The 25,435-nt window shown below is 46.4% G+C and overlaps 2 protein-coding genes across 6 annotated transcripts in view; one reads left to right on the forward strand and one right to left on the reverse strand.

The window, feature by feature from the left end:
* The first annotated feature begins 394 nt into the window (after positions 1-394).
* LCMT2 (leucine carboxyl methyltransferase 2) lies at positions 395-24,851 on the forward strand. Of its 4 annotated transcripts, XR_007630957.1 has the most exons (16): positions 395-453; positions 635-759; positions 2,005-2,086; positions 2,416-2,596; positions 3,781-3,937; positions 4,345-4,534; positions 4,944-5,051; positions 7,082-7,172; positions 9,439-9,696; positions 11,767-11,997; positions 13,596-13,693; positions 14,442-14,629; positions 14,831-14,966; positions 17,331-17,599; positions 19,986-24,200; positions 24,303-24,851. XR_007630957.1 is itself a non-coding variant. In XM_050332817.1 (14 exons), the coding sequence occupies exons 1-14, from the start codon at positions 442-444 to the stop codon at positions 17,496-17,498; spliced, it is 2,025 nt and encodes a 674-aa protein (XP_050188774.1). In that variant the 5' UTR covers positions 395-441; the 3' UTR covers positions 17,499-19,082. The 4 variants fall into 4 exon arrangements, 3 of the variants coding, with proteins under 3 accessions (XP_050188774.1, XP_050188775.1, XP_050188776.1); XM_050332817.1 differs by lacking the exons at positions 19,986-24,200; positions 24,303-24,851 and having other exon boundaries at positions 17,331-19,082; XM_050332818.1 differs by lacking the exons at positions 4,944-5,051; positions 19,986-24,200; positions 24,303-24,851 and having other exon boundaries at positions 17,331-19,082.
* BMP3 (bone morphogenetic protein 3) overlaps positions 24,065-25,435 on the reverse strand; it is a 90,960-nt gene continuing 89,589 nt past the window's right edge. For both annotated transcript variants that reach the window (XM_050332840.1, XM_050332834.1), the window contains exon 6: positions 24,065-24,213. The gene's annotated coding sequence lies outside the window, so the exon portion shown is untranslated. The remainder of the gene's footprint in view (positions 24,214-25,435) is intronic.

The raw sequence follows: 25,435 nt of genomic DNA on the forward strand, positions 1-25,435 counted from the left end.
CACTCGTGGCATCTCACGCAGATGAGGCTACCACGGCTCCTCTCTAACTCTAATACATATCCTAAAGAGAAATAACACGAAATATTCACCACGGCTGCCACAGACAGTCCCCGGCCTTGCCTATTTGTCCTCGGCATACCCAGCCTAGGGACCCCAGTCCGGGGTCCCAACAGAGCCATGTCCCAAATGGCAGTGCCACCAGTGCCACCTCTGCTCTCCATGCAGCCCAGGGGACAGAACCCGGGCCAAACTACTCGGGGTCCTGCTGCACTGACCCGTTCCCATAGCCTGCACTTCTGTAGGGATCCCCGCCCCGATCCCTGCCCATAGCCCTGCTCATGTCCCTGCCCACTTCCCCGCCCCATGCCCGGCGCGGCCTGCATGGCGTCAGTGCCTGCGCCGGACGCTGGGCCCGTCTGCGGTGGGCGAGGCGCGAGCGGGATGAGCCGCGGGGTGAGTGCGTGGCCCTGGTGCGTGTCCCCCGGTGATCCCGGGTAGGAGTGATCCTCCGGGCCCGGGGGCGGCTCGGAGCGGGGTTTGGAGCGGCGCTCCGCTCGGAGCCCCGCCGGCGCTGCCCGGCCCCCCCATCGCGGTGCTGGTCGGAGGCGTCAGCGCCGTGCCATTGTCCCGGCAGGTCCAGGGCACCGGCGGCAGCAGCGCCGTCAGCAAGTGCTCGGCGGCAGCGCGGGGCTACATCCAGGACCGGTTCCAGCGGCTCCTGGCGGGGCGGCAGCGCCGACGAGCGCCGCTTATCCACCGGTGAGGAGGGGGCGCTGCGCGGGGCTTTTGGCTGCTCTGTCCCGGGTGAAATGCGCCACCGGACTGGTTCCTAACCCCGGTGTTTAATGCTGCTGAAAGCTACTTTAGATTTGAAAGCATTCTACTAATGTAAGCACATCAGTAGATTTCCCATTAACTCTCCTGACCGTTAAAATTTCAGTAAGGTATTTGGTGGCTCCAGGAAGCAGGATTATCTTTTGAATAAGCAGTATCTGACCAGGAGCTCTTCTCCGGAGCTTTGCAAGACAAACATGTTTTAATGTGTGTGTGCAGAGAGTTCTAAGCTGATGTGGTGGTGGAGTTTACATAATTCGAGGCAAATAGTTTAAAGCAATTCAAATAACTGTGAATTGCCAAAGGAGTTTCGTTCAGAGCAAAAAACCAAACAGTGGTGTTCAAGTAGAAGCTTGCAGGCCTATAAAGGCAGGTGTGGCTTATTAAGTCAGGAAGCTGAGCCTGTGTTCATTTGCCACACAACATTGGCAGGCCAAGCTGAATTCATAGAAATGGTTGTGTATTGTAGTTATCAACACTGCCATCATGAATATTGGGACTCTTAGACTATCTGGTGAAATATTTGTCCCTGCAAGGAATGGAGGTGAAAACATGCTCGTTAAAGGGATGATAGGAGCTGGGATATAGCTGGGTGGATATACAATGAAACCAACTAAAAGAGAATGCCGAGGAACAAGAGGCATCAGTCCCTGCCAGACTAGGAAACGATAAACGCTTCCTAGGAGTTAGACTTAGTTCCATTTATTCAGAAATCAGAGAACAGAAGTCCTCTCCTGACTTTGCTGCTCTTCCTTTTTTTGTTCCCCTGTCACTGCATTTGTATACATTCATTTTGTTGTTATAGCATCTGATTTGGGGCAGGAGCTCAGGTATTGGCCATCTGCATTGCAGGGGAGCCTCCTCACTTATACATTTTCACTCAGTGAATATTTACTTAGGCAAAACAGAATAGATCCAGCTGGGATATCTGCACGTTTTCTTGGGGTTATCCGTAGTCTTGATGGTTAATACTCTCACTGAGTGCAGGAGATCTGTATTTGTTAGGAAGCTCGAGAAATGAGAAATTCATCTCCCAGTGCACATCTGTAAATGAGGGGTTATTGGGTAGAAGCTGAGAGAAAAAACCTTTTATTTTTCTGAAATGGAAGATGCCAGTGCTGGAGAAATCGGGTTCCTGGACAGCAATTCCAACTGAATTTCTCTCGGCAGGGGTTATTACATCCGCGCCCGTGCTGTAGATCACTGTGTCCGGGACTTCCTACTGAAGACACAAAGCCACCCTAGGACACAGGTGTGTTTTCTCTGGGGGTACTGGCAGGTTCCACTATATGTGTGAAAAGTCCCTCTGGCATCTGGGCACTGCAGTAAGTTGTTAGTGCATCTGTTGGGATCCTTTCCCAGGAGGGCACAGAGAATCTTGACTGGCACTACTGTGGATCTCCATGTGTCACTTTAGCAGAAATACCTGGGAGAGGGCAATATCCACACAAAATTCTTCTGCCCCTTGCAGGAGGTTGCCTGATTTTGTCACTCTGCAGATAATATTGAATATTTTTCACACCTAGATGCTCAGGATGCTGCTAGAGTTGAGCATAACTTCTTCTGACACTTTCTCTGCAGGTCCTGTCTTTAGGTGCTGGCTTTGACTCCTTATACTTCCGTTTGAAGGACATGGGTCTTCTGCATCATACTGTGGTATATGAGGTGGATTTTCCAAGTGTGGTGTGCCAAAAAGCTACTCTGATCAAAAGAATGGAAGAGTTGTCAGCACTGGTGGGAGACACTGCAGGGGAAGGATTAGGTATGGTATTTATGGAAGGTTTTTTAGGTACTAAATGTTTAGAAGAGACAAACATTCCTTCAGCTGTCAAAAAGTGAGAGATGATAGTGAGGGAACTATGAAGCTGAAAATGAAAAGCATGTTCATTTTATAAAAAACATTGAAACAAATAATTTTTAAGCATTAGGAGATAACAAGAAGCTGCCAGAGTGGATTTGTCAGGAGCTGATTGTATCAAACCAAGGTCTGTTTCTTTCTGTTACAATTTCTGAAGTCCTGTGTCCAGGTTTGAGCTCACTGGTACAAAGACAGTGGCAAACTGCAACATGTCCAGTGGGAGGTGATGAGGGTGATGAAGCGATGGAGCTGGTGGTGTAGGAGGGGAGACTGAGATGACTGGATTTGTTTAGCCTTAAGGGAAGGAGGTTACTGCAGTCTTCAGCTACCTATTGGGAGAGGGTAGAAAAGATGGAGCCAGATTTTTTTTGGAGACACAGAGCAAACAGTCAAGGGACAATGGTTGAAAGTTGCTTTGTTAATGATTTGGTTTTGGTTGAAAAGGTCAACAAACCATAGCTTATCGTATTCTGGTGGAGTACAGAGGTATGATAATACTTGCAGATCATAAACTGGAACTTGCGAGGATGATGATCTGTGAGTCAGGGCATGGTGTTTGCAGAGCTGGCATGTATGAGTTCAGAACTCACTGCCATTGTACAGAAATGAAATCTGTTTAGCAAGCAAACAAACCAAGCCTAAGAAACTTGAGAAGGGTTTTCTGGTTGTGAGGCAAACCATTTGAATTCTATCAAAGCAAGGTGCTTTCTTAGCCTAAACTGTAAGGCATATAATTGAGAACCTTTAAGGTTTGATTCTGAATTACAGTGGTTCTAGAAAAATGTTCTTAAAGTAAATATGATGAAGTTTTGTTGTTATAGTAAATGTAATAATTCTATGAGAAATCTGTAGGTGAAATTTGCATTAAGAATAATGGAATTTTAGATCTGCTTTTAATGGATCATTTGGCACTATCCCTTTATGGTTCATGTAGTGATGGGGATTTTCCTGTACACGTCCCAGGGAAATACAGTTGATAGACACAGTCTTATGAGTGATTGCCTGGGGTTTTTATATTCCTGTTTATCCCTTTTGCTCTCAATATTGCAGAAGCACCATAGTGAGATTGCATCATTTTTGTCTTCTAGGAGCCATTACCTTTTCTGGAGAGGATTATAAACTACTGGGAGTGGATTTATCAGAGCTGTCTGAGCTGGGGAGAGCCCTGGAGGAAGCAGGACTGGACAATGAAATCCCCACCCTATTCATTGCAGAAGTGGTGCTCACCTACATGGAAAACAGCAGGTCAGTTGGGTTCTCCTCCCATAGCCAGGTGACCTTGGGCTGGGAGAGCTGCTCTTTTAAAACTAAACCTTGGGAATTCTGTGAAGTCCCAAATAGCTCCTTATATCATCTTTGTGATGGTGTAATTGATGTCTATGTGATATCCTAAAAGGGAGGGAAGAAAAAAGAAAAATCTCAAATGAGGGATTTTGTTCTCTCAGAGAATTTTTTGTTCTTCTCATCCCCTCATTGTCTGCGCAGGTGGGGAGATGTTCTTAAGTCCCCAGCACAGCACTCTCATTTGTGTATTGCCACTTGTCAGTATGCCTCAATAGCAGCTTCATGGTGTTGCAGGAAGATGTACTGCATATGTGTGGTGATGGGGGAGCCCTCAGTTATTTAGTGTCTTACGTGCAGCCTCCCAACAGGTCAGATGCCTTGATTCAATGGGCAGCAGAGCGTTTCCCTCGGGCCTGCTTCCTGCTGTATGAGCAGGTGCACCCAGAGGACCCCTTTGGACGTGTCATGCAGCAGCATTTCAGCCAGCTGAACTCTGCACTTCACTCTCTGACACAGTACCCTGACTGTGAGGCACAGCAGAAGCGCTTTTTGGGAAGGGTAAGCACCTGCATCTCTAGGTCGTGCACAAAGCGTGACTGACCTGATAAAGATTGGAACTTTCAGGGCTTGGTCAGTGACGGGTTGAAGAAACAGAGCTGAGGCTGAGGCACTGCCTTCTCTAGTAGCATGACTAGTCATTTGAAGATGCTTCCAGCCAGCTTGCAGCCTACTTTCTGATACAGGATTAAGGCACGATGGGTTCCTCAGAGACTTTTGCTATAATAAATTAAGTTCTTAAGAGCATTAGAGATAAGAGATCTATTTTCACCAGATTTTGGGCTGCTGTTATTTTAGCTGGACAGTCTTAGCAGCTCATGCAAGTGTTTAATTTAGGGTCTTTGTTTTCTTATGGGAAGTGAGTTTCTGTCCTTCCAGAGGTGATTACTTTGAGGGATTTCTCTTTTAGGGCTGGACTGAGTGCAGTGTCATGGATATGAATGAGTTTTTCACCTGTTGTATTCCAGAAGATGAACAGCAAAGAGTGCAGGCTCTGGAGCCTTTTGATGAGTATGAGGTAACCCTCCTTTATTCTAAAGATCAGCAACCTGGCTTTGATGCCATAAGGTGTCTGCAGTTTCTCATGGTCGCAGTTCTGTACAGGGCTGTTGGGGTTCAGGTGTTCATGGAGGTGGAAAGGACCCTGGTCCAGCTTGGTTAACACAGAGGCTGCAGGGAGCTCCAGGTGAAGCTGAGGCAAGGAGCATGGGAAGTAGGCTCTCCTTGATGTTAGAAAAGCTTTGCGTTCCTTCCTCAGTGAGCAGTCTCTCAAGGAGACAGTCTTGGCATAGCAAACTGGCTGGTAGTATGGGAGATGTTTTAGATGTTAAAAGTTTGCATGGATTTAAGGGGCTTTGATGAAAGAGAAATACCTTAAGGATTACTGGCTACATAAAAACACACCTGATGTGATGTTCCTGACTGCAAGTGGTGGGTCGCATTCTTAGGGACAGTAGATGCACTTGTCCTGCTCTCTTCCATTTGTGTCACTACTTTATTTTTTGTCATTGTTGGATACAGGCTACTAGTTTCAGATACTTTTTGGTCTGATTTTGTACAGCCGGTCCTATATTAATGATTGAAATTCAACTCTGACTTTATTCTTTGCCATTTTTATGTTAACTACTGGCAAAGTTTCTGACTATTTGAAATCTAGAAGTGAAGGTAAGTGCAAGGTAGTGAGTAACTTTGAGCTAAGTATCCTGTGAAATGCTTACCAGAAGTTTTCCTTTTGATTTTGTGGTTCCCTTCTTATAATTCTGGAAATCCAATAACTGCAGCATGAAAATAATTTAATATGCTTGCATTTATTTTGCCAACATGCAGGATATACTCTGCTACGTGAATGCAAAAGTGATGACTGAAAGTGCTGGCAGACTTGCAAAGTGGTTTAGAAATGTGTACAAGAATTGCTGTAGATCCAGGCCATTGCTCATACAGTGGGGAAGGTAAAGACTTGGTATTGTTGCTGGAAACATGCAATAAGAGTAAACGATGTGATAACAGAGAGCTCTACAATTAGCCTTTGAGAGAAAGATTAAGTAAGATCCAGGTCTTGCTGTAAACAAGCTTGGTCAAATTAGGTAAGAAATATAAAATACACACTTAGTGCTGAGGGAGACATTTTTTGAATAATTTGCCTAGGGACTAATAGTGGATCCTTCCATTTTCAGTATTTACATTAATTTCTGGATACCACTTTTCAAAAGATGCTTCTAGTAGAGGTTGGGGCAATGATGCTGATAATGGGGTTTATTTTGCCTTTTAAATTCATGTTTGTGCTTTGTAGTTGTATAGCTGGCTGAATATATCCCACCCCATGGGAATGGACGTACTCAATTCCCTAGTGTCCATAAAGGCCGGGGTGGACTCTAACATTGCTGCTGACTTCCTGTATTTTCCTGTTGCTTGTGCTTTTGCCTCAGAATGATTCCAAGGCCAGACTGAAAATTATATGTATCTTTATGTATTATCATCCAGCACAGACCATGTTGCACGTTTGAACATTTGTGATTTCTTTGGATTCACTTATATTCCATGAACCTTAAGAAACCTTAATCCCTCTGGTATAGAGCCCTCGCTCTTTCTGTGATCAGAACTGGGAAGCATAAAGAAACTGATTCCAAAAAGAAAAGCTTCTTCATGCAACTTATAGTTAAGCTCTGGAACTCATTCCTACAGCATGTAGGAACAACACCCTACAGCATGTTGGACATGTTAAAAGTCTATGTGAGTTCAAAGAACAAGTGAATGTATTTCATGGATGAGAAATCCATCAAGGATTGTTCAATAAAAAGACACAGCCTCTTGCTTAGAAGATCCCTGAGCTGTAAATTTTTGAAGATTGAAGTGAGGAATGTATTTACACACCTTCTCTTTCTCAGATTCAGCCTTAGATCTCTGATTTTGACACCTATAGTGTAACACTGCTTTGGTGTTTGATTTGATCACCCTGGCTGTTCTGAGATCCTTACTGCTTCTTGCTCTGAGATTTTGAGGGGGATTGTTTTTTGTTTTTGTTTTTTCTTTCCTTTGGGCTTGCTACAGGAATGGCATCTGAAATGTTCTCATTACTTTGTGTTGACTGCGTCAAAGGGGATGGATCCTTCCTGGACTCCGTTGTTACCCAGTGTGACAGGTACACTCCAAACTAGTTTTTACAGTATGTTTTTGTCTCATGCAGGTTATTCTCTGAGAGGTTTTATGAGTCAGTGAAATCCTGGAAGGGGCAGATGGAATTCTGCTGTCTGGTAGCTTTCTCCGCCCTTTTAATAATGCTGTTCAGGGCCACAGCCTGACACTGCTGGTTCTGATCAGTTCCATTCTTTCAGTTTATTGAGCTTTCTAGTCTAAACAGCATGTCCTTCTGTTTATACATAGGTCCCCCCAGTACCTGCCAACCTGCTCTGCTCTTCCTGCTGTTTTTGGGATCTCCCTTTTAAAGTGTTTCCTGCTTGCCTCCATATGTAGCTCTCTGAACCATTCTCTCCTTCTGGCTTCCAAAAGGTTGTTCTGTTTTCCTTATTACCCTGTCCAGCAGAGCACTCAGGAGCCTGTCATGAAGCTATGCTTTGCTTTGTTATCCCTTGTACCTGTAGTATTTCTGTTTGTGAAATGCTTTTAAATCTGTATGTCACTTTTTTTAGATGGGAGGAAAGTGGTATAGTGGGGAAAAGCCAAGACCAAGACTGTGTTTCCATGATAAGGATTTGGCAGCAGTAGCAGTCCAAAGAATTCCTGCTTTTGGCTGCTTTCTTCCTTTTTCAGAGTGGAAAGCAGAAGGTTGTTTTTAACCTGTTTCATATCATTAGTCTTCACAGATTGGTACCACAAGTAGTTCTATCTGCAACAGAAAGTTGAAGTCTGTGTTTTAGGGAGCAAGAAAAGCAGCTGAAAAAGGATGGGGCAGGATGGCATTTCTGAGGCCAGCGAGGCCACTGAAACCATAGTGTTGTGTCTTGATTAGATCTGAAAACATGAAATTGAAGCTCAGTGAATGTGGGTGTGGTTACATATACTGTGTGATTGTCACTGGTCCTTGTGAGGCTTTAAATTCTTAAAGGCTCCTAAATGTATAGTATCTATCCATAAGTTAAAGTCCCTTTGCTTAACAGACTTTATTGCAGTCAGGACACTTGATTCATTAGAGACAGGTGTAGGGTCTTTCTGCTGCTGTCTCTGTTGTATTCAAAACTGATAGCAAAAGCCTTCAAAGTCTGATAAATGTCCATGATTAGATATTTTTTACTGGAAATGCAAAAGGTATGTCTCTAATACGAGTAAATGCCCCCAGTTATCCTCTGAGGTAGATTTGGGTCCCTGTTCAGGAGAGTGCAACTACTAAATCTTCAAAACAGATCATGGTAAGTATATTTTCTGATATGGAAAAACTCCTCAGTCTTAAAAAGATCCATCTTTAGAAAGACATTTAATCCCAAGGAGATGAAATTTCTTACTTCATCAAATGCTAAACTAGGGTCTTGTAATAAACAATATTCAGTACAGGCAGTTTTTTGAAAAATGGAATGAGAGCCACTTCTCCACCTCATCATCTCTAATAACACAAGAATAAAGGTCTTTATTAAATCACAGAAGACACAAATTCCATTTTAAGTGAGAGATAATGTATGCCATCTTTTCAAGATGGTCTTCTCGGGAAGCAAAAATCGAGAAGCAAGTTGACAGAGCACACAGACAATCTGACATGCCCTAGAAATCAGGCTGTAATGGTTAAAACTATCAGTTTTCTTTTAATCAGAGATTAAAAGAAAACATATGTTGGTGAGCCAGAATCCTGTGCTGAGAGTTTTTTTGTTAAGGGGTATAGTATTTAGAGAGAAGATATTTAGATAACTGGAAATATTCTCTTATAGTAGGACCACTGGAATTTATGTAGATCATTTGTCATGCTTCAGAACTTTATTTCAGTGCTTTGTGAAGGTAGGATCAAAATCTAGCAAGAAACTTTGAAATCAACTTCCTGACTTTTGTCCTTTCTCTGCTGTTCTTTGCAATTAATGTAGCCAAATATTGTCTTAACCAGACCAGCACCAAAAGGTGCTCCTTTGGAAGGCACTTCAGTGGTTCATATCTTGCTGCAGCAGCTTAGGACACTGCAGGCTCTTTGCCAGTCTTACCTCCGCCCCACGAAAGCAGTCGCAGAACTGTCAGGAGCTGAGTAAGCAGTAAGTAGAAGTTAAAGTTGGCACAGTGATAGTTTTAACCATTACAGCCTGATTTCTAGGGCATGTCAGATTGTCTGACGTGTGCTCTATCAACTTGCTTCTCGATTTTTGCTTCTCGAGAAGATCATCTTGAAAAGATGGCATACATTATCTCTCACTTGAAATGTAGTCCTTGGTTTGTGTTTGTGTGTAAGTTCTTTGGTTCTCTCTGGCTTACAGTTCCTCACCATGCTGGTCCTGTTGGAATGGCTGGGAGCATCCCTGCAGCAGTGTGTGCAAGGCTCTCAGGAATTCCTGGCCTGAGACGTTACGGTCACTGCTCTGTTCTTATAAAACCCGACGTGATTCTCACCACTGGAGGCTTTGGGGAGGAGGATGGACAACACTGCCGCCTGAGAAATTTCCATGTGCTGAGTAAGCATGCAGGCTACTGGAAAGCTGACTGTGTGACAAAGAAACATCCTGATAAAAGATGGGGTGAGTTCCTGCACTGATGGTGAGTGTAAGGGAGATACCTTTGTGCTAAAAGTGAAAGATATGTCTAGAAGAAGTGATGTCAGAGCACAGTGATGCTGGCAGTCACAGAGATCTGAAGGTTTTGAATGCTAAATGCTCGGTCCTGCTCTTTGATCACCACAACTCCATGCAGTGCTCCAGGCTGGGGGCAGAGTGACTGGAAAGCTGGAAAAAGACCTGGGAGTGCTGATTGACAGTGACTGAACATGAGCCCAGGTGGGCAAGAAGGGCAGTGGCATGTGGCTAGTACCAACCATGGTGTGGGCACAGGCTCAGGGCAGGAATTGTTCCCCTGAGCTGGGCACCGCTGAGGCCCCTCAAGAACTGTGTCCAGTTCTGGAACCTCATGGAAGAGAGACATTGAGGAGCTGGAGCGTGTTCAGGGAAGGGAATGGAGCTAGAGTCATAGAATCATAGAATGGTTTGGGATGGAAAAGACCTTAAAGATCATCTAGCTCCAACCATCTGCCATGGGCAGGGACACCTTCCACTATCCCAGGTTGCTCCAAGCCCTGTCCAGTGTGGCCTTGGACACTTCCAGGGATGCAGGGGCAACCACAGCTTCTCTGGACAAGCTGTGCCAGAGTCTCCCCACCCTCACAGGGAAGAATTCCTTCCCAATATCCCTTCTAACCCTGCCCTCTGTCAGTGGGAAGCCATTTCCCCCTGTCCTGTCCCTCCAGGCCCTTGTCCAAAGTCCCTCTCCAACTCTCTTGGAGCCCCTCTGGACACCAGGAGGGGCTCTGAGGTCTCTCTGGAGCCTTCTCTTCTCAAGGCCAAACAGCCCATACTCTCTCAGCCTGACTCCAGAGCAGAGGGGCTCCAGCCCCATAATCAACTCAGTGGCCTCTGGACTTGTTCCAACAGCTCCATGTCTTTATTGTGCTGGGAGCCCCAGAGCTGGACTCCAGGTAGGGTCTCAGAAGAGCAGAATAGAGGGGGAGAATCACCTCCGTCATCCTGCTGCCCACGCTTCTTCTGATGCAGCCTGGGACATGATTGATTTTTCTGGGCTACAAGCACACACTGCTGAGTTATACTGAGCTTTTTGTTCACGGAACACCCCCAAATCCTTCTCCCCAGGGCTGCTCTCAGTATGTTGTCTGCCCAGCCTGTATTTGTGCTGGGATTGCCCTAACTCAAGAGCAGGACCTTGCACTTGGCCTTGTTGAACAACATTAGGTTGGCATAGTCCCACCTCTCCAGCCTGTCCAGGTCCCTCTGGATGCCCCATCCTTTCCCTTCAGCGACTGCACCACACATCTCTGTGTCATCGGCAAGTATGCTGGGAGTGCCGTTGATTTCACTGTCCCTGTCACCGACAAAGATGTCAAACAGTACTGGTGCCAGTACTGACCCCTGAGGGACACCACTTACCACTGGTCTCCACTTGGGCACTGAGATGCTGACTGTGACTTTCTGAGTGAGACCATACAGCCAATTCCAAGACTACCAAGTAGTCCATCTGTCAAATCCATGTCTTTCCAGTTTAGAGACCGGATGTTGTGCACAGGCAGTGTCAAATGCATTGTACAGGTCCAAGTAGATGGTGTCTGTTGCCCTTCCCTCATCCACCACTGCTGTAATCCCACCACAGCAATAGCTGAGGGAACTGGGGGAGCTCAGCCTGGAGAAAAGGAGGCTCAGGGGGACCTTCTCACTCTCTGCAACTCCCTGACAGGAGGAGAGAGGTGGGGGGGGATCGGGCTTTACTCCCAGGGAACAAGGGACAGGACAAGAGAAAACGGCCTCAAGCTGTGCTAGGGTAGGCTCAAGTTGGATATGGAGAAAAATGTCTCCAAGGAAAGGGTTGTCCATGCCTGGCATGGGCTGCCCAGGGCAGTGGTGGAGTCCACATTCCTGGAAGGATTTAAAAGCTGTTTGGATGTGGCACGTAGGGTCATAGTTTAGTTGTGACTTTGACATTGCTGGGGGAATGGTTTGGCTCAATGATCTTTTCCAACCTAAGTGATTCTGTAAACTTCTTGGAAAAAACATCTGTGTGAACTATGGTGTTTCGTGTCTCTGCAGGTGAGCGGTTGTATCACACTGTGTCCTGTGTCTCGGACAGTCTGGCCCTGGTGGTAGGAGGACGAATGTCCCCATCAAGTGCAGGCTTGGGAATGTTGTGGCTAAAGTTCCCTGAAAACTATAATGCTTCAGATTCAGATGACATTGCAGTGGAGCTTGTAAATCTGCAGCCTGCTGCTGAACCAGCAACTTTGCGTTGGAGACACAGCACAACTGAAGTGACATTCAAAGGTAAAAAGCCTGGAAAGAGTGGAAATGGCCATAGATAGGCAGGACCTTGCACTTGGTCTTGTTGAACTTCATATTGACCCACTTCTCAAGCCTGCCAGTAGGAAAGAAATTAAAAGAGGCTTTGAGATCTTGGTGCTTGAAATGCGGTAGTTTTGTATTTCCTATGCTATATAACCCTCAGTGGAAGTGGAATTGAAACCTAGGGATGTAATCTATTCTGGAAGACTGATTCTTTAAGATCATTTGTGGCTGAAGTTATTCTTTCTTGATCACACCAGAAGGAAGTTTTGCTATCTCTAAAGGATATTTTTTTTGGAGCAGAATTCCTAGCTCTTTATCCAGAAGTGCCTCAGAAGTGTTACTTTTCTAGTAGGAATTGACAAATAGTAGTTGTGAAGGGCTCTAGAACCAGATTCTGCAATAGTAAGCTGATGGTTGGCCTAGTAAGAGATCCTGACTCTGAGGGGCAAAAACTTAAGCAGTGGCATTCAGAAGGTGAAAGCTGTCCTTTCCTTTCCTAAGCTGTCCCATTCCTGCCAGTGGACAGGGAGCTCTCCAAGGGGAGCAGAAGGGAATTGGTAGCCTAGTCTGGAGCATAATTTCCATTTGTGGAGCAGTGTTAAGTTAAAAGTGGAATGTAGTTTAGAGTTCAGCCTTCCAGTCAGAATTTTATATCAAAGAAGCAAATGTGAAATGGTTAAGTAAAATTTGATAAATATTGCATTATTCTTTGTCAGACTGTATTGTTTCATCTTATTTTTGCCTTGATGTTGCTTTGTAGCTGAAGGAAATGACCAACACAGATATTATCAACACAGTCCATTATGAAGCAGTAAAAGGACAGGGCATAGTGCAGTGAATGCATGTCCTTGACATCTATCCAAAGTACTTTTGCACCCTTTTTAACCTCCTTTTTGAAGCTTCTCCATATTAACAAATACACATTCATGTTCTGAGGATTTATCAGTTTTCCTGAGATGAATAGATGTCATTGAGCTGCTGTGATTTAGATACTGAGTGTTTTCTAGTTTTATTAGTTCTACAGGAGTCATTTTTCCATTGCCTAGAATTCCATTCCCTAAGTCCATTAGGTATGTTGGAAAACATGGTTTCTTCTCTTCATTTTGAGACTAGAGTGTGTGACTTCCATTCCTTAAACATTCCAGACTGTAACCATTCAGCAGCTACATAAAGTAAGTGGATGATGTGTTCTTCTGAATGACCACAAACATGAAGAGTGCAGGTTCTTAGTAAAAGTGTTTAAGATGCTCTTGTGCAGGGCTAAGGGTGGGACTTGATGATCCTTATGGGTTCCTTCCAACTCAGCATATTCTGTGATTCTGCGATTCCATGTGTCTTATAAAAGGTCTAGGTACAAGAGTAGTTCCAGTATCTACGAAACAATTTCTTGTCTTTATTGCTGAAGTCTGGAGTTGTTTATCAAGTTGCAGGATGTTTTAAAGAAATAGTACTTAGAGCTTCTGTCCAACTGCAGTAATTTCTGTCTTCAGTCAGCTTCCCTTCTATGCAGACAGAAAGTTTTGCTTTGGTGACATACCAAATTCTTTCTCTTTTCACCTGGTTGTCTGTTTCTGTAGGTGAGCAGTACCTGTTTGTGTATGGGGGCCGCTCTGCTCTGGAGCCTGTGCTTGGGGATTGGTATTTTCTGCACACTCGAGAACTCTCCAGCACTCTGGTAAGAATGTATTCCATGGTGATTCAAGTTAGAGCTGACTTCTAAACATCCTGCTCTTTAGTGGAATACAGTCTTCACTGACAGTCCTTGACCACCCTGATAGTACAGTGTGAGGGGTTTTATATAATAGTTTCTGAAAGTCTTGTCACTGCAGACTTTCAGAAACTATTATATAAAAATCTATGCAGATGATAATAGAAATAGTTTCATTTAGTTTAGGGGAAAGAGATGGACAAGGTGGCCTCCAAATTTTTCTCCACCTCATGCTTGCTATGATATTTCTTTAAACACCTGATTTTACATTTTTTCCTTTAGTGCTTGCACTGAAGTTTTTTTTTTCTGCATTTTAGTCCTGCAGTTCAGCCTGTTATTGTGCTCTATGGTTTGAGCTACTGATCACCTGCTCTTCTGGTCACTGCCTTAGTCCATGTGTTTGTAAACAAGCTCAGGGTTCTCAGGTGTGTCTCTTGAGCAGAAAGCAGCATGCAAGAATGCAAATCAAGTTACCTGTAATAAATGTGCAGAAATAAACCCTCTAAAGACTGATCATATTAAATATACTGAGGGCCAGAGAAATACTTGAGGTAGTGTAATTGGAAGCACTTGTATTTAGCAGTCTCTAGAGGAATGTGTGGATAAGGTTGGGTGTCAAAAAACTCAACCACACAGGAAAAAGTCATTTAAAATCCTGGACATTAAGAAGACACTTAGCTTGGCAAACTGCAGCCTTGGACCTGTGTTTTTCTAGATTGCTGTTGAGGGTCCAGTCCCAGAAAGCCGCCACTCTCACAGTGCCTGCAGCTGGGAAGGAGGAGTGCTCATCGCAGGAGGTCTGGGAGCAGCTGAGCAGCCCTTGGGTTCAGTTTTCCTTCTGAGGGAGCTTGAACATGGCTTTCGGTGGCAGGCAGTAGAGACATACCCTCCTCTCATCCCAAGGTGAGCAGAAGGTGCTCATAGCATCATAGAATAGTTTGATTTGGAAGGCACCTTTTAAAGGCCATCCAGTTCAACCTCCCTGCAATGAGCAGGGGCATCTTCAAGTAGACCAGGGTGCTCAGAGCATTCATCAGTGAATCTTCAGCCTGTCTCTACCAACCTCCCTTACTAATGGGGTTCAGTCTCATTTTGAACTCACAGGTATTCACATACTGCACATGTGCATGAAGGAAAGCTTCTGCTCGTTGGTGGAGTGTGGTTTCATGCATCCTCCGTGCCAGGCATCACTGTCATTGACCTAATGACTGGCCTCTGCTTGGACTATGTGATTAATGTGGTAAGTACTAAAATTTTTCTTTCAGGGTAAGCAGTAAGATGGTAACTTTAGGGCTGTTCCTTGAAACTGAGTAGAGAAAGCAAAGTTGGCAAAGCTGGGAGTGGAATAAACATTCCCTGTTTGAGATAGAATCTGATTCTGAAGCGCTTTTACCAGTACAGAGAACATAATAGTATTAAGAGAAAGAGAGAGACTGCATGGCAGAAGACTGGAGGACATGAAGCTGTTCTGTTCCAGACAGAGGCAGTAGAACTGAAATGGGCACAAACATAGTCCCTTCAGGATATCTGTGGAGGAGGGGAACAGGCCAAATGAGAGAGCCTCAGTAAGTCTTTATGGAGGTCTGTGGTATAATTTCATTGAGAACTTCTTAGTGGAAAGTGCAGTGTGTTATAGCTGCTGCTTGGAATGCAAGAAAAAACAACATGGAAATACCGGAAGCTCCACTGAAACATAAGAAAAGTTTACTGTAAGGGTCACTGAACACTGAACAGAGAGGCTGCGGTGTCTCCATTAACAAGGAGATATCTCCATTAACATGGAACTATTCAAAACCTGACTGGGTAGGGTACTGAGCAACCTACTGTAGTGAAGCCAGCTTTGAAAAGGAGTGGTTGGACTGGATGACACCGTCAGGTCCCTTCCAACTTTAACTATTCTTTGACTTTCTTCTACGAATCACTGAAGAGCAGTCATACAGGTGGTGTCACATAGCAGGATTTTGGCACACTCTGGGCAAAACTTGGTCTGTACGTGTGAGTAGCCCTCACCTCAGATAATACTGTCTGGAGTAAAAGAAAGACATAGATCTGTTGGAGTGAGTCCAGAGCAGGGCCACAAAGATGATCAGAGAGCTGGAGCACCTTTCCTGTGAGGATATTCTGAGAGTTGCGGTGGTTCAGCCTGGAGAGAGAGGGTTCTGGGGAGACCTTAGAGGCCCTTCCAGTGCCTAAAGGGGGCTTATGAGAAAGATGGGGACAGACTTTTTGGATGGGCCTGTAGTGATAGGACAAGAGGTGATAGTTTTCATCTAAAGGACAGTAGCTTTAAACTAGGTATAAGGAAGAATTTTTTTATGAAGAGTGTGGTGAAGCCGTGGCACAGGTTGTCCAGAGAAACTGTGGCTGCCCTGTCCCTGGAGGTGTCCAAGGCCACATTGGACAGGGCTTGGAGCAACCTGGACTAGTGGAAGGTGTCCCTGTCCATGGCAGGGAGGTGGAAAGAGATGGTCTTTAAAGGTCCCTTCCATCCCAAACCATTCTATGATTTTGTAAGAAAACTTCTGTTGCTTGACAAGTTATTTCTTTTAAATAATAATAATAATAATAATAATAATATTTTTTGGAGCCCCTGGTGGTCTAGTGGTAAGGGCGCGGCGCTGTCACCGCGGAGACCCGGGTTTGATTCCCGGTCAGGGCCACTCCCGGGCAGATGGAGCTCGTTAGCCCTTAAAAAAAAAAAAAGGCAACCCATCTACATCCTAAGGACCTCGCTGCCACCGTCCAAGCTCGCTTGGCCCCGGCAGATGAACCTTAGGATTAAAGGGTGGGCTCAGTTCCGCGCACACTGTGTCTCACCTAAAAAATCCAATGCGCAGGCTGGAAGGCGTAAAGACCTTCCCCGGATCTTCGCTCGCGAAGACTGGCCATATATATATATATTTCTTTTAAGTAAAGAAACAACTTTCTTTAGATAGCTGTACGTGTGGAACTTGTCCTTGGTGAAACTGGAATTTGTGACAGGTCAGTTTTTTATGGTGGATTGTATTATGTGCATCTGACTGACCTTGCAGCATTTTCTTGGAGGCATAAAGCATGAAGCATCCTTAAATGTTGCTTAGTTTTTAGTTACTGTCTGTAGCAGAAGTTGTAAGGGGCCTCATATCATTAGGCTACCCTTGTTGGACAGCAGTGAGGGTGGGTAGGGTGATAATAAAGTTGTATCTAAAAGAATATAACTTTTTTGTTTACATTGAGTAAGTGGATGCAGGTGGATTGGTAGCTGCCTTTGCTTATGAGCTGTTTGCTTTGGCTTTGGTGAAACTCTCTAGGCTTTTGAACCTACCAGTTACATAGTAAGCTTTGGAACTCCTTGCCACAGCCCAGGAACGCCACAGGTTTCCATTGAATCAAAAAGTGACTGGTGTTGCCCTCTTGGGAAAGCATTAGGGTTCAAGGGTTACCAAGACATTCTCTCCCATTAAAAGCACTGAATTGCAAGCTGGTGGGTGGGTTGGTGTACTGGAGGATTATACCTCATTGGTTCTTTGTTCTGTATTCTCTTACTATCTCTTTTTGCCCACATTCATGGGTGATACGGTGAACCATGTGAAGTCTTGTATGTTGAAAATCTTTCTTTTTTCAGGAGCATCTGGAGTGGCCATTAATGCTACATAATCATAGCAGTGTCTTTCTGCCAGATGAGAAGGAGTTGTTGGTCATTGGTGGTGGTGGGAACTGCTTCTCCTTTGGGACACACCTGAACCCAGAGCCTGTCTCACTGAGCCTCAGCAGCATCGTGACAAGTCACTGATTGGGACCAAGCAAGGCTGAACTGTGCTGTGGGAAGACATCTGTTCACTCGGAGGTCCAAGGTTTCCACAAGGGCTTTGTATCCAGAATGCATTTGTGAAGGTGGGATCAGGAGGGCCAGTTTACAGCAAGGGGCTCACCATCCTTTGCTTTGGTGCAGCTCTTCCTATTGCTGTAAATAAAGGGCCTCAGAAACGGCTGTAGCAGAGGGTCTTAGAGGTGAAGTGAGGGTCAGACTTTGTTGAAAGTCTGACCTGAATTCATAGAACCATGGAATGGTTTGGTTTGCGAGGCAGATCATCCAGTTCCACACCCCTTCCATGGGCATGGACACCTTCCACTATCCCAGATTGCTCCAAGCCCTGTCCAACCTGGCCTTGGAGAGTTCCAGGGATGGGGCAGTGACAGCTTCTCTGGGCAACCTCTGGCAGGGCCTCCCCACCCTCACAGGGAACAATTCCTTCCCAATAGCCCATCTATCCTATCCCTCTGTCAGTGGGAAGCCATTCCCCCTTGTCCTGTCACTCCAGGCCCTTGTAAATAGTCTCTCTTCATCTTTCTTGTGAGTACTGGAAGGCTGCAGTTAGGTCACCCCAAACCCTTCTCCAGGCTGAACAATCCCAATTCTCTTGGCCTTTCCTCCTAGCTGAGGTGCTTCAGCCACCTCTGGACTTGGTCCAACAGGGTGATGTCCTTCCTGTGCTGTTTCCCAGGGCTGAAGGCAGCTCTACCCGGGGCGGGGGGTCACCTGAGAGCGCAGAGGGCCAGAATTTCCCCCTGCCCTGCTGCCCACACTGTGGGATCAGCCAAGCATACAAGAGTTTCTGGGCTGGGCCACGTCCAGCCTCTCACCCACCAGCATCCCCAGGTCCTTCTCCCAGGGCTCCTTTTGATGTGTTTATCTCCCAATCTGGATTAATATTCGGGGTTACCCTGACCCAGGTGCAGCACCAGCACATCTGGATGGCATCCGGTCCTTCAGGATGTGGAGCTGCTGGAGCGAGTCCAGAGGAGGCCATGGAGATTCTTCACATGCTGGAGCCCCTCTGCTCTGGAGTCAGGCTGGGAGAGCTGGGAGGGTTCTCCTGGAGAAGAGAAGGCTCTGGGGAGACCTGAGAGCCCCTTCCAGGGCCTAAAGGGGCTCCAGGAGAGCTGGAGAGGGACTGGGGACTAGGGATGGAGGGACAGGATAAGGGGGGAATGGCTTCCCCCTGCTAGAGGGCAGGGTTAGATGGGAGATTGGGAAGGAATTCCTGGCTGTGAGGGTGGGGAGGCCCTTGCCCAGGTTGTCCAGAGAAGCTGTGGCTGCCCCTGGATCCCTGGAAGTGTCCAAGATGAGGTTGGACAGGTCTTGGAGCATCCTGGTCCAGTGGGAGGTTCCCTGCCCACAGCAGTGAGGTGGTATTTGATGATCTTTAAGGTACCTTGCAACCTAATCCTGTGATTCCATGATGATTCTCTGACTGCATCTTGGTTGTTGGGTTCAGAGAAATTGTTCAAATTCGCTTTGGTTTTCTTCTTTCCTTGTTTGTTTTCTTCCAATATTTTCAGAATTTTTTTCTAGTTATTAAATTATCTCACAAGTTTCTTTCTCCCTTTTTTTTTTCCTTACTGAATTGGCAGGTTGGGTTAAAGCACAAAACCCTTCCCCAGCTCCATTGCCCTTCTCCAGACACACTCCAGCACCTCAATGTCTTTATTGTTATGTGGGGCCCCCAAACTGACCCCAGGATTCAAGGTCTGACCTCACCAGTGCCCAGCCCAGGGGGATGATCACTGCCCTCATGTCATGGAGGCTCCTGAAATTGAGACAAACCACCTATTCAAAAGAGATTTATTTGATGAACCAGTTAAACCCCTGGAAATTACAGATCCAACAACAGCTGAAAACTTTCATGATGTCAAATGGAATTGTTACAACCTGACTGATCTTAGGAATCCCAATGGTTTGAGCAGGACAACCTGGAATGCATGGTCATGTGCCTGAGGCAGTGAGGGCTCTCCTCGGGGCCCTGCCTGCCCCGTAAGGGTGCCTTGCCTGACCTGTGATGTCACAAAAGGGGCCGTGCCTGACTTGTGATGTCACAAAGGGGACCCTGCCTGCCCCATGATACCACAAAGGGTGCCTTGCCTGCCCCGTGATGTCACAAAGGGGGCTCTGCTTGCCCCACAGGGTTGGGATCCTATCACTGGGATCCCACAGGTCACTGGGGAGCCTTTTCCCCAGCCTGTGCTGGTGACCTGGAGCGCCAGGGATGGTGCCATGAGGTACCTCAACATCTTCACCGCAGGGGAGCTGGTTGCAGTCACGATCCTGGTGCTGCAGCTCATCCTGGTCACTGCTGTGCTGCGGGACAAGCGTCTATGGGTAGGTGCCTCTGCACCGCTCTGTAGGCTGGGGTGGGGTGGGATGGTGTGTGGAGCGTTGTGGAGGGTGTGCGGTGGGCCCAGGAGATGCTGCTGTCTCACCCATCTGTGGTTCCTGCAGAGGATCTGGCAGAACTGGAAGCAGCCAAGGGCAGCAATAACCCAGTCAGAGGAGCAGAGCAGCTTGGACGGGGTGCAGAAGTCAGCAGACATGTCCACTGGCAGCTCCCACCGAAATTCCATGAACTACAGGAAGCAAAGGTTCATCCAAAGCTCCCAGGACACCCGGGCACTCTTTGAGGAGCAGCATAGGGAGCTGGAGGCACAGCTGGCCCAGCAGCAATACAGGGGAGGGGACTGCAGGGTGCTCCAGACCGAGATGCTGGTGGAGCTGCCGGGACTGCTGGGGGGCAGAGAGTCTCCCCAGTGCCTTGCAGTGGAGCTGCCGAGGCCGGACATGAACAAGGGGACAGAAGAGGCCAAACATAAGAACACAGGACAGTGCAGCAGGGACTACACGACACTGCAACGCAGAAGATCCGTGGTGATGGCCAGGCTTCTACCTAGACTAGTGGTGATTGTAAATCCCGCACTGTTGGAAAGCTGCAGCAGCAGCAGTAGCAGCTCCACGGAGGTGGAATACAGCAGCACCACTACTGGATGGTTCCTGGGGAAGCTCCGTGCCCGGCTCCAGAGATACCTGGAAGCCTTGCAGACACACTTTGTTCAGCGCCGCCGGGGCTTCTGCATCCACCTGAGGTCCCAGTGGTGGTGGCAGCGCTGGACACAGAGGAGAAAAAGGCGTAGTAATCATGAGTAGGGAGGGGTGGAGGAATGGGGTGCTTCAGGAACCATCTGGACAGCCCAATACCCGCCCCTCTCCAGATCCCTCTGTAGAGCCCTCCTGTCCTCTAGCAGACACACACCCTCACCCAACCTGTCCTCTGCAAACTGACTGAGGGTCCCCTCCTCTTGCCCATCCACCAGTGCTGTAGCACCATTGCAGAAGGTCACCAATTTTGTCAAACATGATTTTGCCTTTATAAAGCCACATTGGCTGTTACAAATCATCTCTGTTTTCCATTAGCCTTATCATAGTTTTCAAGAGAATCTGCTCAGTGATCTTGCTTGGCACAGAGGTAACACTGACTGGTCTGTAGTTCCCTGGGTCTTCTGCTTTCCCCTTTTTAAAAATGGGGGGTTACATTTCCCTTTTTCTAGTCATCAGGAACTTCATGTAACTGCCACAATTTTTCAAAAATGATGAACAGTGTCTTACCAACTTTGTCTGCCAATTCCCTCAGGACCCATGGACGGATTTCATTTGGTCCCATGGACTTGTTTATATTCAGGTTCCTTAGATGGTCTCAAATCTGATCTTCTCCTACAGGGGGCTCTTCCTTCTCCCAGTCCCTGCATTTGCCTTTCCCAACTTGGGTGGCATGGCCAGACTCAATTCTAATGGGCCTTGGCTTCCCTAACCTTGTCCCCTAGCTTCTCTTACAATTTCCCTGTGTTCCTCCCAGGCTACCCCTCATTTCCACTTCCTGAGAGCTGCTTATTTTGCTCTGCTCACCAGCTCCTTACCCATCCATGGAAGCCTCGTGGCATTTCTGCCCCATTTCCTCCCTGCTGGGGTGCGTTGCTCCCAAGCTTGGAGGAGGTGATCCCTGAAATTCAGCCAGCTTCATGGCTGAGAAGAGATGGGCCCTGCTGGGCAGCTCCTGGGGATCACCTGGGCCCACGTTCTGCAGGGAGCTGCTTGGGGGGGAGCAGTGCAGCATTTGGGTCTCTCAAGGAGAGTTGGTGAGAGCGCCTCTCAGCCCTGGGGAAGCACCTGGATTCTCCTGGACATGGAGCATTGCCCAGGGAAGGGGCCGGGGGTTGAACCCTGTGCCGAGGGGCAGTGCAGGAGGGGGAGCAGCACCCAAGAGGGTGGGGCAGAGTGGGGGCACAGGGAAGATCATTCTCACTCTGCCTTTCGATTTCATCTTCCCAGTCCCTGCCCAATGCATTCCAGTGACCTCAGAAAATGAGGGGTTCGAGGGGAAAATGGGTTTAAATTGAGGCCTCCAGTTGTGATTTCAAGTGTTTCAACTGAAGAAAACCCTGCCTTTTCCATGTTGTTAGAGGTTTTAATTGACACGGAATCCCTTATTTTTTGCTTGAAATGGAAGGGGACAACCTTTATGAGGCCATTTTCATCATCTGAAGGTTTAAATTGAGGGGGAATCCCTGTAGTGCCTCATTTTTGAGAGTTTGAAAGGAACTTCTTTATGTGCCATTTTAAGAGTTCCATCGAGGGGAACCTTCCGTTATAAGGGACCCTCAGGGGGAAAAAAAGATATAAAAAAGCCACAAAAATAGTGCTTCTTGAGAGGAAAAAGAGTGGTGGGAAGGGGAAGCATTTTAAAAAAAAATTATTAACAAAAAAGTAAAAAGAAAACTAAACTGAAAATAACATAAAAAGAATAAAAAGAGAAAAGAAAATTGAAAATAAACACAACAAAAATAAAATTAAAAAAGAAAGAGCAAATAGGCATTGTGTTTAAGGGAATAGCAGGGGAGCCTTTCCTTTGCCCAGAGGAGCTGCAGTGTTTCCCTCTATGGAAAAATAAGAAATAAAAAATAAAAATAACATAAAAAATTAAATTAAAAAAAAAGAAAAATTAAAAAGGGAAAATAAATGAAATAAAAAGAAAGTAAAAACAAAGAATATAATATAAAATAAAATAAATGTAAAAAAGAAAATTAAATCCAAGAAAACTAAAAGGGAAATAAGATTGAAATAAAAGAGAAAAAACCCTTTTTGGGGACCCCATTTATTCTCTCCCTAAACCCCCAAACCCCAAATTGGATGCCACCCTTAAGATGGGAGGGGGAACCCCAAAAAGTGGATAGGAGACCCCAAAAATTGGAGGGTGGATACCAGAAATAGGGGAAGATCCCCAAGGACCTTACAAATTGGAGGGGGAGCCCAAAATGGCACGGAAGGGCTCCAAAAATGGGTGTGGGGACCCCTAAAAGTAGGGAACCCCCCTCAAAAAGGGGGTGGAGACCTACCCAAAATGTCAGAAAGGAGCCCCAAAAATAGGTGGGGACTCACAAAAGTGAATGAGGACCCCTGGAAGTGGGAGAGGAGACCCGAAAATATGGCTGGTGAACCCCAAAAAAGTCAGGGAAGGGCCCTAAAACATCCCCAAAATGTGGGTAGGGACGCCCAAAAGGGGCAGAGGAATGCCAGTGATGCCCCCCGGCACCATTTTGGGTGTCAAGGGGGTGTCACCCCTCCCTTTCTTCCCGCTTGCCCCCTCCCATCCCACCTCACAAAGCCTTTAAGGAAAATAACAATAAAGTAAAATAAAAAAACCTTAAAAAATAAAACAAAATAAATAAAAACAAACCCAGTAAAAATAAATAAAAAGAAAATAAATTTAAAAGAAAAACAAAATCAAAGAAAAATAGGATATAAAATTAAAAAAAAAAAGAAAATAAACCATAAATATAAAAAATATATTTTAAAAAAACAAACAAAAAAACCAGGACGGGCGGGAATCGCTGCTTCCAACTCAGCATATTCTGTGATTCTGTGATTCCATGTGTCTTATAAAAGATCTAGATACAAGAGTAGTTCCAGTATCTATGAAACAATTTCTTGTCTTTATTGCTGAAGTCTCGAGTTGTTTGTCAGGGTGCAGGATGTCTTAAAGAAATAGTACTCCAGGCCACTGGGAGGGAGTCAAAACCCAAAGAAAACCCAAATCCTACTGAGGGACTCATCCAAAGGAAGAAAGCCATTATTGCCATCAACAGCTTCAAAACCTGTTCAAAATTCTAGGACAGCAATACTGGGATTCACAGGAATCTTCTTAGTGCTCTTAGTTCCATTTTAATGTATCTTTAGTCCTCAAGGAGCAGTTTGGAGAACTTACCCTGGGATTTAAAGGCCAAGCAGGGCTTGCTTTGGATTGCCTTGCACCTCTGGCCCCAGCTGGTGCAAACACAACTTGGGCCAATGGGGTTAAACACACTTTCCTACCAAAACAGTTGCTGTATCCCCTAGAAATTACCCCAAGTTTCCAGATAAAAATGACACCTCTGTCCCCAGTGAGTCACCCCAGGTTTTGCCAGTTGGGAGCTGTAAGGAGGCTGTAAATTCAAAGGCAGAAGGAGAAGATCTATCAGCAAAAGGCAGAAAGAAGGGGACAGGTTTCAGAAGACATTTCTGCAATATCATTAATAACTATTTCCAGTTTCCCAGTGAGAAGAACATGAATGCACCACCACCAAGGCCTGACAGTCCTCTGCAGCCAGAGCTCAGCACACATCCAGAGAGGTAAGTCCAGCACCTGAAAGGAAAAAAGAAGAGATAATTTTTTTTTTTTTTTAAAGTCATTTAAAGTTCTTCCAAGCAAAGCAAGACTTGCTCTGGTTTCAGGTGGGTGCACAGTGAACGGTGGGCACAGGGCAGGTCATTAATGCCTACGGGGATGGTGCTTTCTGAGGGAAGAGCAGCTGACTGATGGCCTGAGTCCACTTGCTGCTCCCGGGATTGATTTGCACAGGACAAACTCTCTGGCAGGAAGGGGTTTTGTTCCCTGTCAGGGGTGGACCAGAAGAGGCCTACTGAGAGTGGAGAGAGATGCAAAAGAACTACAAAGAAGGCTCAGAAGAAGAGATCTCTATTGAAGCCTCCTAGCAACTGTAGCTGCGTTTGAGACCCAGCTACAAGGCCATAGCCTTGCAGGCTCTGCAGATTCCCATGTCTCTGCCCCCAGGACAATCCTTCCATTCTTCCCTAAGCTCTCCCTACCCCCTGCGTGACCAGACATATCCCATGCAGCCTATCCCTCCAAGTTCACTTATCACTAAACTTTAGGATTCGAGGTTCCCTAGCAAGAAACCCTCCTCTGTTCCTGAACCTTCTGTATCCCCCTGTATATAAACTGTCTTCTTGTTTTAATAAATGCCATTTTGTGAGTCACAACTCGTCTGTGTCCCGTCTCCCACTCAAGATGTGCCACTGGGTCTGTCGCGGGACCAAACCCCACCCGCGATAGTTCCCTGTAATGGTCTTTGCCCCGTGTGTCCCTGTGGACAGGGCCAGGCTGGGGACAGGCACAGAGAGCTCTCAGCACTCTCTGCTCCAAACAGCCTTTGCTGGCACTGCAGCCCCGGGGATCGAGGGGGGCCGGAGGCGGCGGCCCAGGAAAGGCCCCCCTGCTCCCCCCGGGGCAGCTCCACAGCCCCGCTGCCCTCTCTGCCTCAGGGGCCCCACTGCTCCCCTGGCTGGCACAGAGACCCCTGCCCATGGCCTGGGCAATCAGGGTCAGGGCTCAGCCTTGCTGCAGCCGCGCCACAAAGGAGCCCCTCCAGCCTCACCCCAACATTTGCCTACTTGTCCCCTGCAGAGAACCTCAGTTTACCTCAACATTCTCTGCCTTGCAGGTTTCCTCGTGTGACTCCCAACATCTTCCCTCCCTCTCCACATCTCATCATCTCATGTACATCTAAATATGTTCATGCTCTACCCTACAGACCACCTCGAATATACTCTAAACTTTCCCCACC

This window comes from Myiozetetes cayanensis, unplaced genomic scaffold, assembly GCF_022539395.1.
Source record: "Myiozetetes cayanensis isolate MyiCay16 unplaced genomic scaffold, myiCay2020 scf5-8, whole genome shotgun sequence".
Taxonomy (NCBI): domain Eukaryota; kingdom Metazoa; phylum Chordata; class Aves; order Passeriformes; family Tyrannidae; genus Myiozetetes; species Myiozetetes cayanensis.